Source organism: Ambystoma mexicanum, chromosome 4q (genome assembly GCF_040938575.1).
Source record: "Ambystoma mexicanum isolate Mex_15411 chromosome 4q, UKY_AmexF1_1, whole genome shotgun sequence".
NCBI classification, from domain to species: domain Eukaryota; kingdom Metazoa; phylum Chordata; class Amphibia; order Caudata; family Ambystomatidae; genus Ambystoma; species Ambystoma mexicanum.
In genome coordinates this window covers 100909576-100933812 of record NC_090928.1, presented here as the reverse complement: position 1 = coordinate 100933812, position 24237 = coordinate 100909576, and the positions used below count along the sequence as shown (strand labels likewise).

At 43.9% G+C, this 24237-nt stretch overlaps 1 protein-coding gene across 1 annotated transcript in view; it reads left to right on the top strand.

Annotated features, from left to right (window-relative positions):
• SEC23B (SEC23 homolog B, COPII coat complex component) overlaps positions 1 to 24237 on the top strand; it is a 474773-nt gene that overhangs the window by 79670 nt on the left and 370866 nt on the right. Inside the window, exons 5-6 of the mRNA XM_069607535.1 lie at positions 21770 to 22006; positions 22137 to 22222. Coding sequence (XP_069463636.1) covers positions 21770 to 22006; positions 22137 to 22222 — 323 coding nt within the window. The remainder of the gene's footprint in view (positions 1 to 21769; positions 22007 to 22136; positions 22223 to 24237) is intronic.

Below are 24237 nucleotides of genomic sequence, written 5' to 3'. Positions count from 1 at the left end.
ATATATTAATTGAGCCCGCGCAAGTAGAGGGTGCGGCTAAAACTTCTGCTGTTTGGCTGTTTGCTGGGGCCGAGGCGGAGCACTCGTTCGCTCGCTCCCAGCTACTAAACGCCTTTAACATCTTACGGAGCGAGCAGACGGGGCGACCAAAAACGTAGCAAAATTTGGGTAAGCACCAATTCTGATTTTGCACAGGTATAGACATTAGTACTTAATACCACATTATATTGTTTATACTTTTTGCCGTGTGGGGACTGGACTGCAGGATTTTCCTTTTGACCTGCACAGCACAACAACCAGTTGAAAGTAACTCCAGCTATGGCAAAGTATCTCGCATCTTCCCACTAAGAACGTCAAGGGGACACTGCAGTAATCTGCAGCAGAAAGTCCGGTGATCTTTCCGGCAAGATAATTAAACGGTGGAAACTAACCTAAACACTGCAAATAGCCTGACTCTCCCACAAACACCAACTAATGACCTTAGGGGAGATCCGATCTATGAGAGGACCCCGCAGTCTTATTGTTCAATCCCAGAGGCCAGGGAAACAGACTTTACTGAAACAAACCTACACTCTCAAAGTACATCTAACAATTCATTATGCCCTCTGACGGTGGACATAAATATTGAAAGAGCCATGGCGTGTCGCATAGATCCTCCGGCTCCGCAGTTAACCGAAGTTACTAAAAGCTGGGATACACCACGGAAATCAACCGCTTCCGGCAGCGCTCAAACTACAAAGCCAGCTGACGCAGAGCAATGCGCAGAACAATTTGAAAAGGGGAAGTCCACCTCCATGAAGCTTACATTGGACATATGAAAACAAGAACAGTTACATAGTTCAACTCGCCTTGCGATACCTGAGAAAAAAATTTGGAAACCACAAAAATTCTCATTAACCCAAGCCCAGGGAGCATCTTTGGACAAAAAGTAACCTCTAAACAAAATGAAGCTGCAAGATGTTTCCAATTTCACGACAAAGGCAAATGATGCAGAATATGGATATCCCAGACGCACTACTACTGGAGAAATCCTTGCTGTTGGAAAAAGCTACTGAAAAGAGTGAAGTATCAACACAAACAAACTGATGTGGGAGGACGTTCATTGCCCCGGGAACTGATACCTGGGAACATCACAAAAACCAATCAACACAAACGCAGAAAGACGTTAGAACGGAAACCATTGAATTACGGATGCCAACACCATCAAGGACTAGGGAGCAACCCTCAAACGACATTGTGGGGGGTACCAAGGCCGACAACGATCACACATCATCTCAGAAAGATAGCTTCCTTATGGTATCAACATTGACTGCAATCTTAGCTCCCATTATGAAGCACCACAAGGACGCAACTGATACCTTAAATAATCATACTACGCTACTGGCAATGGTCCACTCAAAGACTATCTTCATTGAAGGCTTTATCATGACATTATAAAACAATATGAACAACGTTGAACACCGAATCTCCCAAATCCTACAGTCCATATTAGCCCTAATAATGAAGGAAAAGCGAGACCAGTGGAAATCCCTGAGAAAGGAAGACTCATCAGGGAGTCCCGACAATCTTACTGACACAAATCCAGAAATGGCGGAGGAGCTGTATGGCAATGCCAAGATTACAGCTCAACCGCTGAGTGAGAAGAGCTGAGATTTATTTATATATTGCATTTGTTGTATGCCCAAACCCAAGGGTCTCGCGGCGTAATTACAGGGAGAGCTTGCCTTGCTGGTTGCATGTAGAAAAACTACAAATACTTAATCTTGGTTGTTGCATATACAATGGTCACATGTTATATACAGTGGTTACATTTAATATACAAAATGTACATCTGTCGTGCAAAATAGCGTAACGTTAATGATCATGGTGCTCAGTATTTATTAAAGAGCCACGTTTCGAGGAGTTTCTTAAATGTATCCAGTGTGGGTTCGTTGCTGATGTTGGCAGGGAGTGAGTTCCACATTCTAGGGGCTGCTACAGTGAAGCTAGAGCTGCCTGTTCTTGCGTTGTTGAAGCGTGGGACGTGTAGCTGTAAGTTTGCATAGGGACAGTTGTTAAGGTAGATTGGGGCATTACCAGAGACACATTTGTGAGTGTTTTGTGGAGTATCCTGGCTTGGATGGGTAGCCAATGTGCATCTCTCCTGTGGTGCGAGATATGATCCCTTTTGCTTATGCCTAGGGCTGAACTTATTGCTTTGTTCTGGAATAGTTGCATTTTGTTAGTTTTTTGTTTTAGGTGCCTAGGAGGAGTAAGTTACAGTAGTCCAATTTGCTTAAGATGAGGGCTCTTGCTAGAGTGATGCAGTTTTGTTGCGTGAGGAATGGGCGGCTTAGTGAGATAAGTTTGGTGGTGTATGCTGTGGTTGAGGCAAGTGCGCGGATGTGCTTGCACATGGTGAGGCTTGAGTCCAAATAGACTCCTAGGGTTTTTACTTGGTTGGGGATGGATGTATTGTCGATGACTAGAAGTGTAAAGTGGGTGAAGTTTAGCTAGGCAGGCCGGAGAGCCTACTATGAGGATCTTAGTTTTTTCTCCATTAAGGCATAAACTATTTGCAGCCATCCAGTTTTGGATGATGGCGTAAATTTTGTTAACACAGGTGATGTCCTGTTCTATGTTGCCTGAGATAGAAATAGGTATTTGTGTGTCATCAGCAAAATGTGTGTAAATTACTCGCATGGCGTCTAGTGCTGCAAAGCGTAATTTGGTATAGGCATTGTAAAGCATAGGAGAGAGGCAGGATCCTTGGGGGACTCCCAGCGGGACTGAAATGGGGTCAGCTGCTGGATCTCCTATGGCTACTGTGGAGGTGTGGTATGAGAGAAGATTTGATCCAAGAAGTCGCTTCATTGGAGAAATGAAAATTATTTGAAAGGTTTTGGCATAATTGTTATGGTCCACTAAGTTAAACGCCGCGGATAGATCAAGCAGGAGCAGAATGCATAGGTTTCCGGATTCCCTGACCACATCCATTTGGTTTTTTTAAGTCCAGTAGTGCTGTTTCAGTACTGTGACCGGGGCGAAAACCTGATTGTCTTTCATCTAGTAATACTGCAGACACGAGTAACATGCAAGAAGGATCCCAGAATTCGACAACAGAACACCTAATTATTAAGTATTTTAAATGAAAATAATCCAATGTCACCAATACTCACGGTAGCGCCAGTGATTACAAGCGATTGTAAACTGGTGGACAGCGCACAAGAGGCAATAACTAACAAAGTGCCTCCCAACCCCCCTCAACTGATCAACCCTAAACAAAAACAGGGCCTTGACCCGGGGAAAGAGAAAGTAAGGGAGGACGAGGACTACACCAGAAGTAAAAAAAAAAGCCGCTAAGGAACCCTGTGTATTGCAAAGGACCCTCGGCCGGTAGGGATAGACAACCAAAGCCAGTGCTAAATAACTGTCAACCATCTAATGACGACAATAAAGGGACCAGCACATACTGCCTATCAGGGGCTCACAACGGGCTCCCAACCTACTGGGGAGCAGGACAGCAACGAACCAACAGAGCCCAAATGTGTGAAATATTCCTCAAAAAAGGAAAGGTTCCCTCCAACAGACAACTGGCAGCCCCAAAGAAGCTTGTCTTGAAGAACATGCAACTGAAAGCAGGACTTCTAATAAGACGCAGACTGGTAAAACATTTAAAAACCAAGTATCCCAGAGAGTGGCAAAATCAAACAAAAGCAAATCTTTTATCAGAAACTTAACAGTCCCCAAAGAAGTTGTGGCCATGAAAGTGAGTAAACCAGCCGACAAGGAGAACAAAAAGATCTGATCTCCCCAGGGAAAAAGTAACCAACCAGAGGGATCAATACTGACGGACCAATCGGATGTAGATCTAATGGACTGGTCCACATATCCGATTACAGAAGAAGATACATCCACGTCAGAAGCTGAAACGCTCTCTGAGGAGTTGTTGGATAACGGGTTGAAGAAGATGAGACAGACGAGTCACTTACTGAAGAAGATGCGCAACTCGACCAACCGACAAGTAAGATAGACATCCATCTTCAAATTAAAAGTACAAAAAACTCAGCCTAGACAAAAAAAAGGAAACGGGCAGACTAAGAGTTATCTAAGGGAAATATGGTCAACGGCGAACCAAGCCCAAATACCGTATATCGATGAGGCAACTGGCGTCATGACACATGTGCCTACTAACAAAGGAAATATTCCCTCATTGAATGTAAAGGCTATTCCAACTAAACATTCCCCAAATGGTCTAAATCAAGAAAACAACGCCAACATAAAGCATTATAATAATGGCGACAAAGAACATCCCTGTAATCCGCAGGGTACCTTTTTTTAGTTTGCCGCAAAACCCATCACAGAGGGGAAGAGGTCTACATCTGGAAAGAATCTTTCATATAAAGGATGGTCTGATACTAAATTGCGCCAACGTGATGAGACTATTGCATCGCACCCCTTCTCTCCGTTTAATTAACTCAAATGATCTGGCACTAATTGAAGTTCCTGACGAGACACATATGGATAGAGTGCAAGTTTACATTGCCTCCCACATTGTCCATCAACTTCTTTTGGTGGAAGTGCCTACTTTGCGGGCTATGGGCTTTTATTTAAGTGGAAAAAATCCAAACATTAACCACGAACTCGGAGAAAGACCCCTTGGAACATAAAAAGAAAACTCAATTCCAAGAGGCCTATGATACTCATAAGAAACATGTGCTCCAGAACCACCGAAAGGTGGTAATAAATGAAGACCAAGCAAAATGGAAATGGCTGGCCAACTTAGCAGTGGAAAGAATGAAAGAGCAATAACGCTTCTGGAACGGTCATAATAAAGATTGGTCATTGATTACATGGAACACAAGAGGGTTTAGACATCTGCTAGCAAAAAATGAACTTGGTAACGAGGGAGCTTCATGCCTGCAGTAAATATGGTTAAGCCAGACTCCATTGATAGGTTACTCCGTTTTTATCAATCCAGCAGTGAAAGGTCACAAAGGAAGACAGATGACAGGGCTAATCATAGCCATTAAAAATGACCTAAACTGGACATTGTTGAAATGTGTGAAGCCTTCTCCTTATATCTTGATGGTGGTGTTTCAAATGCAAAAAGCACTAGACGCGAGACAATCTCAGACATTAATTCTAATTAACATCTATTGGACCCCCAGGGAAAGAAAAGCTCAACACCCTCCCAGCGGACATTCTCTGGCTAATTGAGCAGAGAGAAAAATGGTTGAATCCCTTTCTAATCATTGTTGGAGATCTAAACTGCACATGCATAGATAAAAAAAAAAAAACAACATTCTAAAGGATGAAACAATTAAAATGACACCTAAACAGAAACGGGGAGTTGCATGGAGAACAGCTATGGAACTGCAAGGCTGTATAATTTTAAATGGAATTCTACCTGGAGACATGCCAGCAAATCCAACTTGGCAGAGAAGGAACTCGACAGAAATCTTAGACTATGTCGCAGTTTCATCTAACATGTCAAACTTCATAAAGAAATTAGAAGTTAAGACAACAGAGGCCAGTGACCATAATCCGGTCACGTTAACTTGCTCTAACTTGGCATTCAACAAACCCAACAATCGAGCTTATCCCCATGAACTGTCAATCTGGGTAGAAATGGACTAAAAATCTAAACGTCCAAAATTCCAGACTTGAAGGACAATTTATTGAATACAATCTCACAATTACACCAGCAATCTCCGTTGCAAACAATCGACTATGTGCCACTACTTAAAATCTTTGAAACCTCTGTTAAAATAGGAAGCAACAAGCCGATAATGTCACATCGGCAGGTATACTACAGAGCAATCGTGATAAAGAAAAGGGAACTAAGGAAAAACCTTAGACGGCTCTTCAAAAAAGATATATCCCCTACGACGACTGAGTGACGCAAACATAAACAAAAATACCACAATTGGCTATCTATGCATAAAAAAACCATGCTAAATCAAGACTCCCAACGAATGATAGCGAACATGGCAAATGGAAACATTGCTGGCACATGGATGCTAATAAATGAAATGGACGCACCACAAGACATCTTAATAACGAATCCTATACCAGGAGCCCATTGGCAAAGCTACTACAGTCAGCTGCAAGACAAGACATCCAACATCACAAATGGTCCTTCCAGCAGACATGGAAGTCGAGTCCTTTTGGACATTGACATTACCTCTTTGTTTTTGGTTTGTTGCCCAGATGTGGGTCCCGTGCCTGCTGGGCCTGGAGACCCAAGCTACTCTTCACTGATGAGGGAAGCCTGTTTGGGGATGCTTGTGGTCTCGTGCAGAAGGGATGTGACCTAGCAGTTCGGGCTGGACTGCCCCTTTTGGGGTGGGACCAAGCCTGATTTGCATATGGTCTTTTCCATTCTGTAATGGCTTGGCAGGCAAAGAACTATGGTCTGGAGGGTTGCCCAGAGCAATGCCAGTGGTTAAGATTCATTCTAACTGGGACCTACGAAGAAGATGCTACTGCATTAACCAAAATCTACACAGCCATCCAAACCTGGATGGCGGCCAACGGCCTCTGCCTAAACGGGGACAAAACCGAAATCCTCATAGTAGGGACCAATGAAATTCTCAACAAACTCCCCCCCCAATACAAATCCTTCAACATTGACAACTCCACCATCTCAGTCTCCAAGTCTGTTAAAACCTTAGGCGTTCACCTAGATGCCTCACTATCTATGTCTCGCCAAGTCAACGCCATTGCCTCTTCCTCAGCACTTACCACCAAGATGATAAATGCTGTCAAGCCGTTTCTCTCCGCCAAAAACTGCCTGTCCATCGCCAGAGCCACTATAGGTACAAAACTAGACTACTGCAATGCACTGTTCCTAGGCACCTCCGCCCACAACCTAAAAAAACTCCAAATCACGCAAAACAATGCGCTCCGGGCAGCACTGTCCATTCCAAAAAGAGAACACATCTCGCAAGCAAGGAGAGATGCCCACTGGCTACCTGTGAAGGAACGCATACTGTTCAAAGCCATGACCATCACACACAGATGCCTATCCCTGGATGCCCCACCCTATCTCGCAGAAAGAATCACACCGAAAGCCTCCATCAGACCCACCAGAGCTCACCGCACCAACATGATTGATGTCCCCTCGTTTCAAAGATCCAGGGCGGGAGGAACCAGCTTCCAACACCTCGCACCAAAAAACTGGAACTCCCTACCTACCTCACTAAGGAACGAAAAATCATACCATACCTTCCGTAAAAACCTCAAAACCCTCCTATTCCGCTAAAGTCTGCCACATTCACTCTCATGCTTGCATTGTATCCACAGCATAGCATAACCTTTAAGCTCAATGTTTATTACCAATGTGAAATGTACTATGTAACTCGGTTACATCTGTAAACACATTCCTATGCTTGTGTTCATGACTAAGTCTGCTGTAACAGCGCCACGATGCCCCAGGGCAGCTCTGTGCGCTTTATAAATGCAAATAAATAAATAAATAAACCTTCCAGCCATCACCTCTTTGTTTTTACAATTGAGAATAGCATCAGAAACCTTAAACTCTAGGGCCCCCGGCCCTTCTGAGCTGACGAATTAAGCTCTAAAAAGTGACCCAGAACAATGCGTGAAATTTATACGCAAATTGTATAAATACATTCTATTTTTTGGAAGTGTCCCAAAATACTGGAAGGAGAGTGTAGTGGTCCCCATCTTCAAGAAAGGTCTGACAACTAACCGAGGAAACTACAGGCCAATAGTCTTATTAGACGTGGCGGGCAAGATTTCTGCCTCCATGCTACTAAAAGCCTTAACAACATGGAGTGGACTGACTGGCCATAGAGATCAATGGCAATTGGGCTTTGCTAAAGGTAGAGGAACGCTGTTGAACATCTTTATATTAAACCTACTCAAAGTTGGAACTGTTAGAAACGACGACTCAAGATTCTACGTGGCCTTTATAGATCTGTCTAACGCTTTCCACACAGTCAAAAGATCAGATCTCTGGAAAAAACGAACCCACTGGAAATGTCCCGAAGTGGTCTTAGAGAACAACAAAGATCTTCACGAAGATACCTCAATTAAAGTGAGACTGAACAATCAAGGTCTACTTTCAAGGAACATAGCTACTAATATCGGTCTGAAACAAGGCTGTCCATTGGCGCCTGAACTATACAATCTTTTTATATCTGACATAGACGAAACCTTCGCAGAAGTAAGAACTTTCCACCTAAGATAGCGGGAACACCAGTTGGAAGGCTAATATATGCCGATGATGTAGTATTGGTCAACCAGACGCCAATAGGCCTGCAACATCAGTTGACCGCTCTCCAGACCTATGTCGACGCTAACATGACAATCACTCCAGACTAATCGGGAATCCTGAGATTTGTCAAACTCAGTAGAGCAAAGGAAACAAAGAAATTTGGATGGACGCTAAAAAACAAGAAAATCCTAGAAGTAACGTTTGTGACTTACTTGGGAGTCTGTATTAATAACGACAGAAATGAGGCCCCAAGAATCACTGATCTGAGAAACCAGACGAATCATCTGGCGAATCAAGCTAAAATTTTGTTAACACGACTCTGCAGATTCTCCAAGGCCCCACTGGTGGCATTTTACAGAGCAAAGGTTGTATCAATCTTAACTTCTGGAGCAGAAACGTCCTTGTTATCGGTGATAATGTGGCCTCTTCTTGAAGGAATATTCTGGAGAACGGTACTTCAACTGCCTGAATCCTATCCCATCCAAATAATTCGAAAAGAACTGGTGCTAACATCTCTGAAAGCAATTGCAGATTGGAAATGAATTTCCTTTTATCGTAAATGTCTTGAAAAATCATTGTCTGGAGGATTTAAAGCCCTCAGTTATTGAAGCTCACACAGAGCCGACACTCGCAGAATGGGGAACAACTTGTAATGCTATCCTAGTAAACTTGAACGAAACGGAAGATTCTCTATTGAAAGATCCAGATGGAGTAAAGCAAAAGATGTTCACAATTGCTTGGATTGAGACAAAAGGAAATAGCCAAATATCATGGATATAAAGACTTTTTGGCTAATCCGTACAAATTAAACATATTGCCATAATATCGAACTCTTTCCAAACTGGTTTTTGAGGACTACCGATCTACGATTTCGTCTGAATCTTCTCCCTTGTAGAGAGGACCATTATAGGCAAAGACACAAAAATGAGCCCAAGCATTGCAGACTGTACAAAGATATAAAAGTAACCGAATCTCAAACATCTAAACATCTAACACTGGACTGTCCGGCGCTTACAAATGAAAGACATATACACATTTGGGCGAAATCTGGGAGGATTACTGCTCGAGAGAGGTTGATACCTGGTGGAAAATTCTTCTTGAGGGGGCGAAATGTGTATTAACCTCGCAGTGGCAAAATTCATACTGCTAATCTTCAGGAAAATCGAAAATCTGCCTATGCAAGACATATAAGCGCAATTAATTGTAAAGCCCTAAAAAGGAAAGAGGTGTAAAAAGAGTGAGCCTGCAAAATAACACAGAACGAACCCAGACTATTTTCATGCTCTTTTTAGACAAACTATTATAATGGAGATCGGATGACAATGTATCAGACATTGTAGATGGTTCTGTTAATCCTTTATAATGTCTCTTTAATTTAATTTTCGTTTCTATGTTCTTTTGTTTTTTATTTTTGTTATTCTAATTTTATGAAATTATCAATGTATAATAATACAATAGCCAAAGGTTTTCATTTTTATGTAAGCCAGAGTGCTAAATAAAAAAATAAATAAAGATATATTAATGCCAAGCATTGTCCTAGCAATTGAAGTCACCTCAGGTGCAGGAATTGTGTGTGAGGCATCCCAAAAGGGCATCTACTTGCTTATCCGAACTCTGAGAAAGTGTTATGAAGTGTATTTTTATTGTTGCATATTGCACTTTCTAAAGAAGGCTTATTTGAAACTGATGTTAAACAAATAATTATTTTACTAGAAAACCTTGAGTAAAAGTGTTATTTGGATACTTGTAATTGTGAATCTCAGTGTTACATCTCAACAGCTCACATTTAACCCGCTTCAGATAAGTCTGGCTGCTCAGTCACTCTACCAACTTGTGTAGTACAGACCTATACCAATAGGTGGGTTACCTATTACCAAGAGGATAAGGCTGGTGTAGTCTCCCACAAGGTTAACGCTTCCAATAACAATATGTCCCCCCACCCCCCGCATCACTGACTTAAAGGCATCCCAGGTCACTTCTGGCGAGACAACTTGGTTGTCGTTAACAGAAACATATCCATCAATCTTGTCCTTAATCACCTCTGCCGCCGCTTCATCACTCAGCTGTTCAACTGGAAACCTCCAGGGCCATAGCCCCATATTCCGAACCGTCCCTAGTAAAGGGGCATGATCGGACAATGATATGGACCCCATCTATTTCCCTTCCCTACCCCGTTAGCCATGCTGTTACCCACGCATAATTGATTCTGGACAGGGATTGGTATATATGAGAAAAGCCTGTGTCCCCTTTTGTCTCCTCTTAGTCAGTCAAACATCTCGTAGTGTTACATTTTCAAAGCTTTCCTTTAGCACCCGTGTAGGCAGTGCTGTTCCGCATCACTTTATCAATAGTAGGTTCCCACGCCAAATTAAAATCACTCGTAAATATTATTTCACCTGCTGCAAAGCCCTCCAACCTAGCTCTAAATGGGAGGGAGAGATTTAACTTCTCACCGTCACAGAGGAAGACTTATGTATGGTTATGTTGAAAATGAAACCAACCTCTTGTGCCGAAAACATCCTTCCAACCAAGATCATTTTGGATCATAAAGAACTCTTCGCACCAATCCTGACAAGGATAGTTAATGCTTCTTTCTTAGAGGGAGTAGTTCTAGAGGATATAAAAAAGGTCACGATAACCCCGCTAGTGAAGAAAGCCGGGCTGGATCCTAAGGATCCAAGTAACCTCCGCCCCATCACAAATTCAAACTTTATCTTAAAAATCTTAGATAAAATAGCTACCAATCAGTTACAAAAATATGTTGAAACCGTAGATGTATTACACGAACAACAATCAGGCTTCAGGGCGGCCCACAGCACAGAGTCAGCCATGCTGGATTTACAAACACACATGCTGGAACTAATTGAGAAAGCTAAACCTGGGTTACTCATGCTGCTAGATCTCAGCGCTGCGTTCGACGTGGTAGATCATCAGCTTCTCAAATCGGCTCTGGACAAATTAGTGGGGTGTTCGCCAACAGCACAGGCTTGGTTAGCATCCTTCCTTAAGGACAGGAAGGCGAGAATACACTGGGGTGAACATTTTTCAGAAGCAACCCTGATACTTTTTGGTGTCCTTCAGGGAGCCAGCTTGTCTCCACTCTTGTTTAACCTCTACATAAGAAATCTCTGTTCACTGCTAGAAAACATCGGCATATTTTTTTTTACCAATTACGCCGATGATACGCAGTTGATTTTCGAATTAATGGGAGACTACGCTGTAGACAGTGCTAAGCTAGAGGAAATATACAACACCATTGACACTTGGATGCAGAGGCACTGGATGTGTTTAAACAACACAAAAATGGTTTTCGAATCAACTCAGGCCAGATCCAAGCTGGACACTCAATACAAGGCCCTCCTCATTAAAGAAGCCATCATACCAGTGGTATCTAAAGTAAAAACCCTGGGTATGATGGTGGAAGCCTCATTGGGCTCTGGCGCTCGGGTCAACTACCTGCACAAAAATAATAGGTATTACCTACGCCTTCTGAGAGCTATTCGACCCTTTATAAACGAAATCAACACGGCTACCATAGCTAGAGCAATTGTGCTGTCCCGTTTGGACTATGGCAATGCTTTGCTATTGGGAGCCTCTAAGAGAGAGCTAAATAAATGGTAAGTAATGCAAAATGATGCGGTTCGCATCATCAAAAAGAAAAATCAGAGGGTCCATATATCAGAAGGAAGAAAAGAGCTGCACTGGCTTAGAATGGAGGATAGAGTAAAGTTTAAGGCAATGACGATCGTCCATAGATGTCTCTTTGGGGAAGCACCGGCTTATTTAACAATGTTTCAGGTACGCGCCCCTAAGATGTCTAAGATCAGTAGACACGGGTCTTCTGACCATATCTGAGGTCAAATGAGCTACTGGAAGGGGAAGATCCTTCCCTGTTAGGGCAGCCAAACATTGGAATGGATTACCAGTGACGCTTAGACGTGAGGGAAACTACCTCATTTTCAGGAAAGCCTTAAAAACCTTCCTATTCCAATAAGTCAGTAGTTTCCTGATGCATCCTTAGAATTGAGGAGGCACCATACACCCGGAAAGTACCTTAATGTGAATTGAACTTCTCTGCGCTCCCCGCGCCCTGATGCCCGCGGGCTTTCAGCGCATTATAAGCACAAAGACAGCTACTACCTCTTGTAGGAACCCAACCTGCCCTGTGTTAGGCGCATATACTGTTGTCAAGGTGATTTGTCTATATTCCAATTGCTCTAGTAGAAATGGAGCTCTCCCCTCAATGTCCACCAGGTACCGCACAATCGTAGCCCTGAATGTATCTTTGAGTCTTATTATTACCCCTGAGGCCTTCCCCACTGCATTAGATTGAAAAATATGGGAGAAAAGTCACTATTTCAAAGCAGGTTTATCTGCCTCCTGAATATGTATCTCCTGTAATATGACATCCACACTCTACTTTTTCATTCAGCTTTTAACACTTTACAGGAGAATTTAATCCCCTTACATTATCATATACTACCTTGAACACAAAATATAATTGTACTGCTCAATGCGTGCTTATATCGTTCCCCAGCCTCTTGACCGTAACTATTTCTCCACACCCTCTGCCCCCAACCCTCCAACAACCAACCCCCCCACCCCATCCTTCTCCCTCACCCCCCTGCAAACAAACCATCTCAGAACCAGGCTGAAGATCCTATGATAACCTCAGGGACCATCCCCAAAGCTTTGGCCTGGAAAATTACCTGAGGTCACCCCCACTGAGAAGTATCTTAACACCTCCCTCAGATTACTAGACATTATCCAGCAGCCCTCTGCTCCAGGTGAAATAACCAATAAGCAGCCCCACATTGTCTACCCATCCCCCCCTTCTGTTTTTCGCTTCACTGGTTGCTCCTAAGAGACACCATACGCGCCTTCCCCTTGTCCTCTGCCCAGCGGACCTTTCAATTTTGCCACCCCTCTTCCCTTGCACGATAGGCCAGTCACATTGTCGCATCTGACTTTGGGAGGAGGGCTTCGTTTGTCTCTCTCCATGCCCTTCTTCCTCCAAGTTAAGCAGTGCTAGACCTCCGCACTTAATGTTATTTGATGCTGTACGCCCTCCAGGTTGAAAAGTAAACCAAATGGAAATGTCCACTTGGATCTGTTTTCCAATCAAAGCACATGTCACCCGGCCCATGTCTCTTCGCTTTGCAGTGTTACCTGCGCCAGGTCCTGGAGCAGCTGGACCTGTGCCCCATTCACTGAGATATTCCCATCTATTCTTGCTGCATGCAAAATGTTCTTTTTTTTTTTTTAAGCCATATGAAGTTAAAGCAACCAACAAATCTCTTGTTCTAGCTCCTGGTTCCCTTCTCCTTGGTCCCACCCTATGGACTCGGTCAATTCCTATGTCTTCCGGCTGTACGTCCGTCGAGTTTCCAAGACATTGTTGAATCGTACTCTTCAAATCGGTGTCCAGCATTGACTCACTTAAACACTTCACCCGAATGTTAGACCTCCGACATCTCGGCGAGGCCCTGTTCAGTAGCATCCACCCTCTTTCACTACCCCCTTAACATCTTTTGGGGAGTTTCTCAGTTCTTCTCGTAACAAAGTGAACTGTTCCTGAAAATTGTTTGTGATTCTTCCTTCCATATTGCTAAGGCATCCGTTAAGGTCTTCCTTGCTGAAAGCCATCTCCCCACTCTCCAGGACGCCCCCTTTCTCTTCCTCAACGTCCTTCTTTTGGGCCCCTGGTGTATCCTCACCACTCTGTTTCCAACACTGCTCCAGTTGACCTTCCTGCGCAGTTTGGGATTGCCTTCTTCTGGCTGGGGTGTCCTTTTCTTTAGGTTTTTGCACCTGGGAGGCGTCTCCCCACTTAACTGCTATATACATTTCTCAACCACTCGTGACCGGGGGCAGCCACCCACCCCGTATATGGGCCTCTGCTCCCGCTTCCCCGTTTCTTATATTTATGCACACCTATATTGTATGTGTGCCACTCCCTTGGCACTCCCTGTCCACCAGTGATTCTTCTCCTTTTCACCACTTTCAGCCTAACTGGTTATCACCTTTAAGGGGCGTGCCCAAGTAGCATGCTACAGGGATCTGCCAAGTTGTAGCTACCCATTATGTTTCCACCAGGGCGCTCACCCACCATCTCACGCCAGGAAAGTATCATTCTCATATAACTATGTGCTTCACGGTCTGCTTTCTTTGTCCCAATCACTTTCACCGTATTGATGAGACCGCCTGACCCTTGGCTTGCCCCCTCCTCCACCAGCTGCTATTTAGCTATGAAGCACCATCTGGGGTGCAGCCCCAATGATATTCAGTCTCTGCAGCTGGTTTTATGCGTTCCTCACTGGCCGCCTACCTTACTGAGGGCTTGTTCCCACCTTCACACCAGTGCACCATGGGTTCTTTTCCTCACTTCCGAGCCACATCAAAGGTCGGGCCACCTCCTTATTCCACGTTCCACCTCTAGGCTACTGCACCGTCTTCGCCGATGATCATCTTCGCCAACTCCACGTGACGCCCTGTTTCCGCAATCCAGCGGGATCCTTCCTATACACTATGGAGGGTGGGGGTGAACACTGAAGTGGGTCTCCAGTTGCCTCAGCCCTTTATTTCGTGGTTGTTGCCTGCCTCCGAAATCAGATAAGCAAGGCTTGCTTAGTCGGCCAGGAGCGGAGCTGAGAACTACACATCCTCACTCACTGGCGGCCATCTTGGAATCGAATAAGTAATATAACTTTAAGTGAGTACGTGCTTTCTTGGGTCTGCGTATGTACTGATTTCTGTGTACTGCTCTACAGCTCACATAACCCCCTCCTAAGATATTCCTGGCTGCTCAGCCACTCTACTGACTTGTGAAGTTCAGGCCTATATTAAGAGTTGGGTCCCTAATACCAAGACATAAGTCTTATGAAGTCTGACACAAGTTGGACTTTAGAAAAAAACATTCCTAACAACAACCCATTGTAATCTGTCCTGCCTTAGGACACTGGTCCTTGAGGCAACTTCACAAGGAAACCCCTAGGCTTCATTTACTTACAAAACCTAACTTTACCTACCTGCAAACGCAGAAGAGATCCTGTTGAACTTTGCCACTTTTGAACACTGTATCCCGCCTATCCTGCTCAACTCCTAACCTCTGGTGGCATATGGCCCTCTGAACATTGTGAGACACTCAGAAGCTAAGGTTGGATTATTTAAAACCGGTTGGAACAATGTTTTCAAAGGTTATCATACGCTGGAAAGGTTTGCATATGTTTCAGATAGCTTTACTAAGAGATTTGTTACTGTTTAAGTTATTCTGAAAGTTATTACACCTATGGCCTATTACTTTAGAAACTTGCAATTGTGTTCAACATGCAATACTAGGGCTTTTTGGTAAAGTCCAGTCTGGGACAAGGCATTAGAAAGCCCACCTTTAGTGAACAGGGTACACCCTTTAGGTTTAGCCTGAACTACCTAAAGGTTGGTAGCAATGGCTGAGCAGCAGTCTTAGTCTAGGAGGGATGAGGGCTGTAGTGAGGCACACAGTACTTGGAGCATACTTAGTTAAAGGAAACACTGATGCACTAGATGTTTGTTAAAGAGATTTATCATGTTTATGTTTCATCCCCTCTTCTAGTGAGACCCCAAGCACTTTTTGCTGGACTTCTGGACCTTTTTCTTTAATCCTAAAAAAAAGTGGAGCCTTTTTCCACGTAATGATTATTATGGGCTCCGTTTTTGGAACTCTTTCTTTTATATTTTACTTTCTTATGGATTCTACTTTCCTCCATATCTCTTCTTAAGGGATATGTATTTTACTATTGCATTACACAGCTCCTTATGAGCAGTGTTGCTGGAGACACTTAGGGTCCTCCTTTGAGATTCTTTTCTATATCCTAGAGCAACTACAGTTCTTAAGGATAGAGGGGTATCTCTTGTAGAACTTTATAGCCTGAGAGATTGGCGCACACAACCTTATGTGGAGTGCCAAAGGAATACCAAGTATCCCCTTTCTCTCTCTGCTCCTGTGACTTTTGTCACATAGACAAATTCCTAGTGATGGCTGGTGGTAGTGGACATGTCCTACCAACTATTGTGTGATTTTTGTACCGCAGGCTGTTTCTATAGGCACAATAGGGGCACCTGAGTACTAACTCGGGGGGCTTCCTTCTTTTTTCGCCAATACTAGCGTTGTTGTTCTTTGTGGGCCTTCTAATACCATTCTGAGAGTGGGAGGCCTGTGTGTATTTTGCCTTTGACGGGAACCTTTGGGTGTCCCCGCTTAGGCTCCAGAGTGTCGGGGCAGGCAGGACGTGGGCGAGGAGTTTTCCACCCCCCCTGTCCTTTGTCTGCCAGAATGCCTGAATGGAACCAGCTCCCACTCGGTGTCTGGCTGTCCAGATTGCATAGCCACCTGCCCCTTCCTGTGAACTGTTGAGGGAGACTGCAGAGGAGCGAGTGCTGGAACTGTGTAAAAGGCGAGGCTCCTGGAGTGAAAAGTAAGTCGACCACTGGAAGCTGCAGTAACCGAAGAAGACGACAGCAGACACCTGCAGGCCCTTTGCAACACGGTGACGTGATCCCTGCTGTTCTGACCTCGTTTTCTGTGCGACAGAGGAACTCTGAAGAGGACTCCTCCTTCCCTTTGACCAGTGTGAAAAACCAGTCCCAAGATGAACTTTGAATCAAGCCCTCTTCCGAGGTCCTGTGAGTTTCCAGAGCTGAGAAACACACATACCAGGAGACCTGCTGCCCTTTCTGAGTGCTTTGTCATGGAAAGGTCGACCTCGTCCATATCTTTGCTGAGACCTCAAGGACACGCCAGAGAACTGATCCAACTCCCCCAGACTCCCTCAGCAGAGTGTGGTACTGTGAGAAGTAAAGACGATTGACTGTGCGAATCGGAGGTTCAGTGACCAGGGTTGAGCGAGAAAAGGCAGCTCATCAGTGAACCAGGCAGAAATTTCTTCAAGTAGAGTATCAGTTAGGTTTCTTTGGGTAAAGAACACAAAGGGTTGTCCACCCCAATTTAGCTCTGTATAGACCTGGGAGGGGATGCAAGTATCGCTTGACTGCAACCCTCCGAAGCTCAGCAAAAGAGCAGATCCCAGGTAAGTGTTAGGGGCTGAACGGTGTTAGGGATATTTTTCATTTTTATGCCAACTCTTCCAACTGTGAGATCCTTAGCACTTTTTGCTGGACTCGTGGGATTTTGTTTGTTCTCCTGAATAAGTGGGAGCCTTTTTCCCACTCATTCTTTGGCTCTGACCATGGGAACCCATGTTTACGGCTTTGTACTTAATTTTTATGGAATCAAGCCGTCCACCATACTTTCATAAGGCGTCTGTAGTTTGTACAGCACCTTTTGTGCAGTGTTGCTGGGAGCCTTTTAGGATTTCCTTTTTATAGTCTTTATCTTCCTTGTGAGAACTACTGTTCTCAAGGATAGGGGGATACATTTTATCATGCTTACCTTTCCTTTTGTGAGATCCGCACACACCACCTTATGTGGATTGTTGAGGGGCTACTCTGTATTCCATTTCTCACTGCTCCTGTAACATTTCTGTTACGGTGACCAGCATACCTGAATGGCTAGTGGCAGTGGATGTGTTTGTTGGGGAGAATTCTAATTTCTGTGCTAATTCCCTTTAACCTTACAGACCCACAGTTCTTCTGCTGGACTTGGGACTTGTGATTTTCTATTACTGAAGGAGTGAGACCTTTTTCTCCCTCTCTCATGTGTTTTGACCTGATTTGGATTATTCGTTTCCTTTGTTTTTGGAGTCTGACAAACTCTACAGGCATCTACATATTGTATGGCGACACAAAGCATCTTCATTGCATTGTCAGAGAAATCATTTAGATTTCTCCTAAGGTTTAAATACCTTTTCTTGTGTGAACTACTGTTCCCAAGAATCGTAAAGCGAAATTGACTTTACTTACCTTTTCTCTTTTGTAAGTCCAGCACACCCCATCTTATATGGAGTGCTGGGAGGGGGGGGTACCTAGTAGCCCCTTATCCTACTTACTCATCTAACATTTTTTGTTACCCTCACTATTTTAAATGGCTGGTGGCAGTGGTTTAATTTTCCTACCATTGTGCTTTTCTACTGCAGGCTGAACCATTTTGTTAACATGGCCCCAGTCTTCTTTTTTTCGCCATTTTCTGTTTGTGAGGTCTTTCTTCAGTTTTACTCTTCGTGCTAAGCCAGGTTTGAGCCCTTTGTTCATTTTGCCTTTGGCGGGGTAAAGTACTGAAACCCGCCTCTGGCTCCAGTGTATCTGGAAGGGCAGGAAGTGAGGTAGGTTCCAGATCCCCCCTATCCTTTATCTTTAGGAATGCCTGAAAGCACCCAGCCCTGATTGGTTTCAGGACAGCTACCCTGCTGTTTGAGTGACAGTTAGGTTGTGCATGTATGGGAGAAACCTGCTTAAAAGGCGAAGGTTTTGAGACTGGAGGCAGAGTCGACCACTGGGAAGAACACCCGACGAAGAAACAGTGAACAAAGCTTGCTGCATCCTCCTGGACCTTTGACATGCCTGGTGAAGCCCTGTTGCTGTGCTGAAACTCCTTTTTCTGATCGACAAAAGAAGCTCCAGAAGGGACAACTTCTTCCCTTGAGTTAGTGGGACCAACTAACCACGAGACGAACTCCACTGGATCATCTTCCCCGACTGACTGTACTTCTTTGCTACTGCAGGAACCGAGTGCCAGGGGTTGAGAAATCCATAGTCTAGTGCAACATCTGCAATCTGGCCAGAAGCTCCAGGATTCTCCCCAGGACCTTCCAGAAGCAGGGGGAGCAGTTCCCGAGTCCCTGACCAGAGTGCAGGACATAAGCAGTGAAGGAAGCCCAACCAGTGTCCAAGATCCGCCTTGGTGATGTTTAACGAGCCCTGAAACCGCAAAGTGCCACTGATCTGAAAAGAGCTCGTTGCTGCCGCTGACCTCCGAATTGCTGCCTCAGGAGTCCTCCAGACGTTCTCCCTCTTGTCCCCACGACTGAGGCCCAGGAACTCAGTATCTGCATCTCTGCAACCAGCCAGAAGCCAGCTGGACCACTTCTTCTAACCAACGGTACTGTTCCGAATTGGGGTACTTACCTCAGTGTCTTTAGCTTTGCTCTTCTCAGTTGGGACTTGCAGTAGCTACTTTGCTAGAGTTGATTTCAGCTCTACCCTTCACAATTTTAACAGCTTGTGACCCTACAGTGATTTTTCTCCAACAAACTCTCTAAGATTGTGCAAGACTTGGTTATCTGCGAAGTGCCTCAGCTGCATAGACTGTGCTCCAATTGAGTTTGGCTAACCTGGCTCCCCGCAGACTCTCCTTGTCCACTTGACTTTGATATTTACTGTCCCTCAGAGGTGATAACTTGGTTTTAAACTATTATTGCTGGTAAAGGTTTTTGTCTAGACTTCATTGGTAGAGTGCTCACATGCTCTGAGAACCTGTTTAACCTTTTTTCTTTCCCTTAACCTTTCCTTTCTACAAACTCAATCTACAAAGTGTACTAGGGATATATAAATGCCATTACTGTCCAATTAGTGAAGTCACCTCGGGGTGTAGGAAGTGTGTAAAAAGAATGTCTAAAGAGTATCTACTAGCTTTGTGTTGATTCTGGAAAAGTACTTTATAGTATATTTGATTGTTACATATATTGCCCTTTTTAAAGAATGCTTAGTTAAAAACGGATAAATAACTATCTATAACTAAAACCTTGAGTGTAAGTGTTACTTGTATTTGTGAATTTCATTGCTTCAACTCTACACCTCACATTTACCCCTCTTGAGATAAGCCTGGCTGCCCAGTCACACTAACTACCTGTGTAGTACATACCTAAGCCAAAAGGTGGGTTACCTAATACCAAGAGGACAAGTGTTGTGTACTCTCCCTCAGGGTTACTACATCAATTCTTGCCTAACATTGTTCTGACTTTTGTGTATTTTTCCTACCCTGGTTGTATTCACAGCCGCAGTAATGCACAGAAGGGTCATCATTGACCTAGCTGTTTATTTTTTTGCCATTTCTTGTGTGCTTGTCCTTTTTTGGCTCTTCTTCTGCCATGCTGGGTGGGGGTCCTGATTTGCCTAGTGTCTCTGGAGGGAATCCTTTAAGCTCACCCGAGGCTAGAGTGTCTGTGAAGACTGTAAGCAGGGGAGGAGTCGAAACTCTGTTTTTCCTTGTCTTCTGGTAGCCTGCCTGTAACAAGTTCAAACTGGGAGGTTGACTGTCCTGAAGGAACAGCCACCATGCAAAGTGTGAGTGTTGCATGACTGTTGATTGGCTGGGTTCCAGGATAAGAGGCAAGGATCCTGAAGCAAAAAACAAGTTGACCACCGGAACAAAAGAAACGAAGAGGCGACTGCAGCAACTTCCAGCGACCAGAGGAGCCTGCTGAAGTACTGCTGCTGCCTTGACCTGATTTCAAATCGACAGGGAAGCTCCGAAGAGGCGGACTCCCTCCCATGTGCTCGTGGGCATAGTCAGTCCTAAGACCAGCTTCAATTCAAGCCATCCCACGACGAGCTGCAACCTTACTTGGCTGCAAAACACCAATAACCTGCGTCCTCAAGCCCGAGTGCAGTGCATGGTCTTTGTTAGGACAGTTTTTCTGAAATCCGACTAAGGGCTTAGTAAAACCATTCAACTGAGACAGTACAAGACTCCACTCTTAGTACAAGGCTGTACCACCTGAGTTCATGGTAGCATAGACAGAGCAACCAGGCTCGACTTGAAAGGGAGAGAAGGCTGTAGAATCAGTACAATGAAATTGTAATATGCATGTGGTCCAAAGAAACACTGAAGCACTATGTACTGTGCTTTTTCTCTTTTTCTGGGATCCTCCAAGTGATCAGAGTACAGGGCAGGCCCCGCTGCCCCCTGTTTCAACTGGGGCAAGCCACGTCTGGTAGACAGAAGACTTGATAAAGTGCTCCCAGTTTTCTCATTAAGGCTGGCCAGCTGACCTGATCTCTTATCCCAGAAAAAAGGAGGAGACCTTTTTGTATTGGTTTCCATCTTTGCTGTTGAAAAAAATAAACCAGACGTTTGATCCTGGTTTGTGCTTTAAATGTTTTTGATGGTAAAGATTGCCTAGGGCTTTACTTACAAAATAAAGCCGTCCCAAATGCTAATAGTTTGAAGGGAAGAGTATTAGAAAATGGAACTAGAACAACACAAACGGAAATCCTGCGGAAGATGTGTGGTGCAATTTCCATCTGCACAAAGTCACTTATGTCTGACAATGTCAAAGACTTCAATACTATGTAAGATCCTCTGGCATCAATGATATCTTTACAGCAGACATCAATGAAAGATGCCCACAGTGCAGTAATATTGTTGGGGGCAAATGCCCTTTTCTTGTCCATGCCTAACAAAAGATCTGTCCATGGTGTGGGAACGTATGATGCATTTTTATGTCTATAGAAGGTTACCTGGAAAATAAAAAATGTCATTGTTGATTTTAAGTTATCAAGCTAGAAGCTTTAACATGGTTTCCATAGTAAAACATTATTTGATGTAAACTGATACGTACAGTGTATATTAGTTACAGAAACCCACACACTTTGTTTTTCTCTTCTTAATAGCGTGGGCCGCAGACACCTCTGATCTTCTTGTATGTAGTGGATACATGTTTGGAGGAAGAAGATCTGCAAGCTTTAAAGGAATCCCTTCAGATGTCTCTGAGCTTGTTACCACCTGATGCTTTGGTTGGGCTTATTACATTTGGGAGAATGGTACAGGTTCACGAACTAAGCTGTGAAGGAATCTCTAAAAGCTATGTCTTCAGGGGGACCAAAGATCTAACGGCAAAGCAAATTCAGGTCTGTGGACTGAAACATTGCACTTTCATTTGGCTATTATGCCTCCCTTGGAGGTTTCATAATTCTGTTTCCTATATTTGAATTGCTTCTGTGAGGATCATGTTTCCTTTATTCATGTTTAACTCCCTAGGACATGCTGGGCCTCACTAGACCTGGAGCAGCTGCTCAACAAGCAAGGCCCCTCCAGCCTCAAGAACAACCAGTTATCTCGAGCAGGTACTTTGAAAACATGTGGTTGCACATATGCCATAGATGTTATTGATTTTCTTTGCTTGAATGAAACTCTTTTTGGTAGTCTTGCAGAAATTGCCAAACATTATGTTAAAAGGTTTGTTCCTGTAATTTAAACATATAGCTTGTGATGTCTGGCTGCACTGTTCATGGATATCCTTCAACACAGCAAGAGATTTGGTACATCCTAAGTAGTGGAAATAATTCAGCCATTTTTCCCTAGTAATATTATGGATTCACACGGACCTCCATGCTACACTATTAATTTTTTTCATTTATTTGCCCCTTTAGATTCTGTTTGTCGACTAAATGCAGCAAATTATCAGCTTGATAGTTTGTTTGAACTCAATAGACTGAGCAATTTCTCACGCACAAAACAAAGCTATTTGTTCCGTTGAATAAAGCCTATGTGATTGTGCTAATGTAATAACTATAGAAAACCAAGGTCACTCTCTGTCTGCTCTATTTAAGCTGCAAGTGTCTTCCTCTCCTGGTATGTGTTTATAGTTTGTTAGGGAGTTTTATACAAGTTACTGTCTTTGACAGAACTTGCAAATGCCCACCTTAGGTGAACAGGTTTACACTTCTTAGTTTAGGTCTGAACCACATAAAGGTTTGGTAGAATGGCAAGCAGCCAAGCTTATTCTAAGGAGGGGGGAGGGCTGCAGTGAGGTACAAAGAACTCTGAGCATACATTTAATCCAAGAAAACACTAATACACTTAGAGGTTAGATAGAAAATAAATGATTATTATAGATAGCTAAGATTATTTCAGTGCTAAATCTTCTCGACCTATTTCAACCCCAGGACTTTTTGCTGGACTAAGTGATTTTTTTCCCCCCCTTATTCCTAGGTCAGTGGGTATCTCTCTACCCCCCCCCCCACCGTCTCTCTTTTTATGGGTAGCTGTTTCTTGTCTTGTTACGGGAAAATTGCATGCAGTACCCTCTGGGATCACTGCACACTACTTAAGACTACAGGTGTTAGCCAAACCAACCTTTGGTATAAGTCTGTACCACACAGTTTTTGGTAGCGAGCTGAGCAGCCAGGCTTATCTCAAGAGTGAATGATGTGAGCAGTACAAGTTTACAGAGTATTTTCAATCACAGTGGTTCAAGTAGACACTTATACTCAAGGTTTCTTGGTAAAACACTTTTTAATTTATTACGCAATCATTTGCAAAACATTTCACTAGAAGGAGGCAACTTAATATTATATACAAATACACTTCAATACAAAACACTAAGATTTTGAGACAGTTTCAGCTCCCCTGAAATAGGAGCCAAATGGCAGTTCAGTTACTTAGAAGTGAGCAAAAGGGACACGGTAAGTAGAATAGTTCACATATACTTTTTAGACAGTGCAAATGGTTTCAGTTCACCAGTTCAATTCAAGTCAATAGGCCATGCCAAATTCAATGGGCTAGTGTTCTGGATAGGAAAGAGCAGTTCTGATATCAAGCAGTAAAGTCTTTGCAAAAGCTCTCAGAAGTTGCTTAGCCGAAAAAGAATCGTATGTCGGGTCACAAGCTAATTAGGCATGCAACTTGCGAAAGTTTCACGAACTTTCATCGCGAGAGTGGAGTTCTCTGTCGGGTTAGCACAGTACCTTTAGTATGAAGAAACAAATGCAGCTGAAGTCGTTGGTTCCTGGCAGTTCCTGCAGATCTCACTTTTCCTGAGCCTCAGTCGTGGGGACAAGAGGGAGGACGTCTGGGGACTCCTGCACTGCACGGGATAGTCGAAAAAGCAAACCAGATGGAGTCACTTCAGTTCCAGTAGCTGTAGATTCAGGCACACAAGCTGGTACCCCTCTACCTGGTTAATCCTAATCAGCCTTGAGAATGGTATCCAGGTCGCTTACAAGTTGATTGGTCCCACCAACTCAAAGGAAGAAGTCGTCCTAGAAGGGGCTTCTCTGTCGAGATGAACTTGGCAATTTCGGACCTGCAGCAGGGCTTCACTGGGCAAACCAACGGTCCAGGAGTTGCAGCAGCTGTC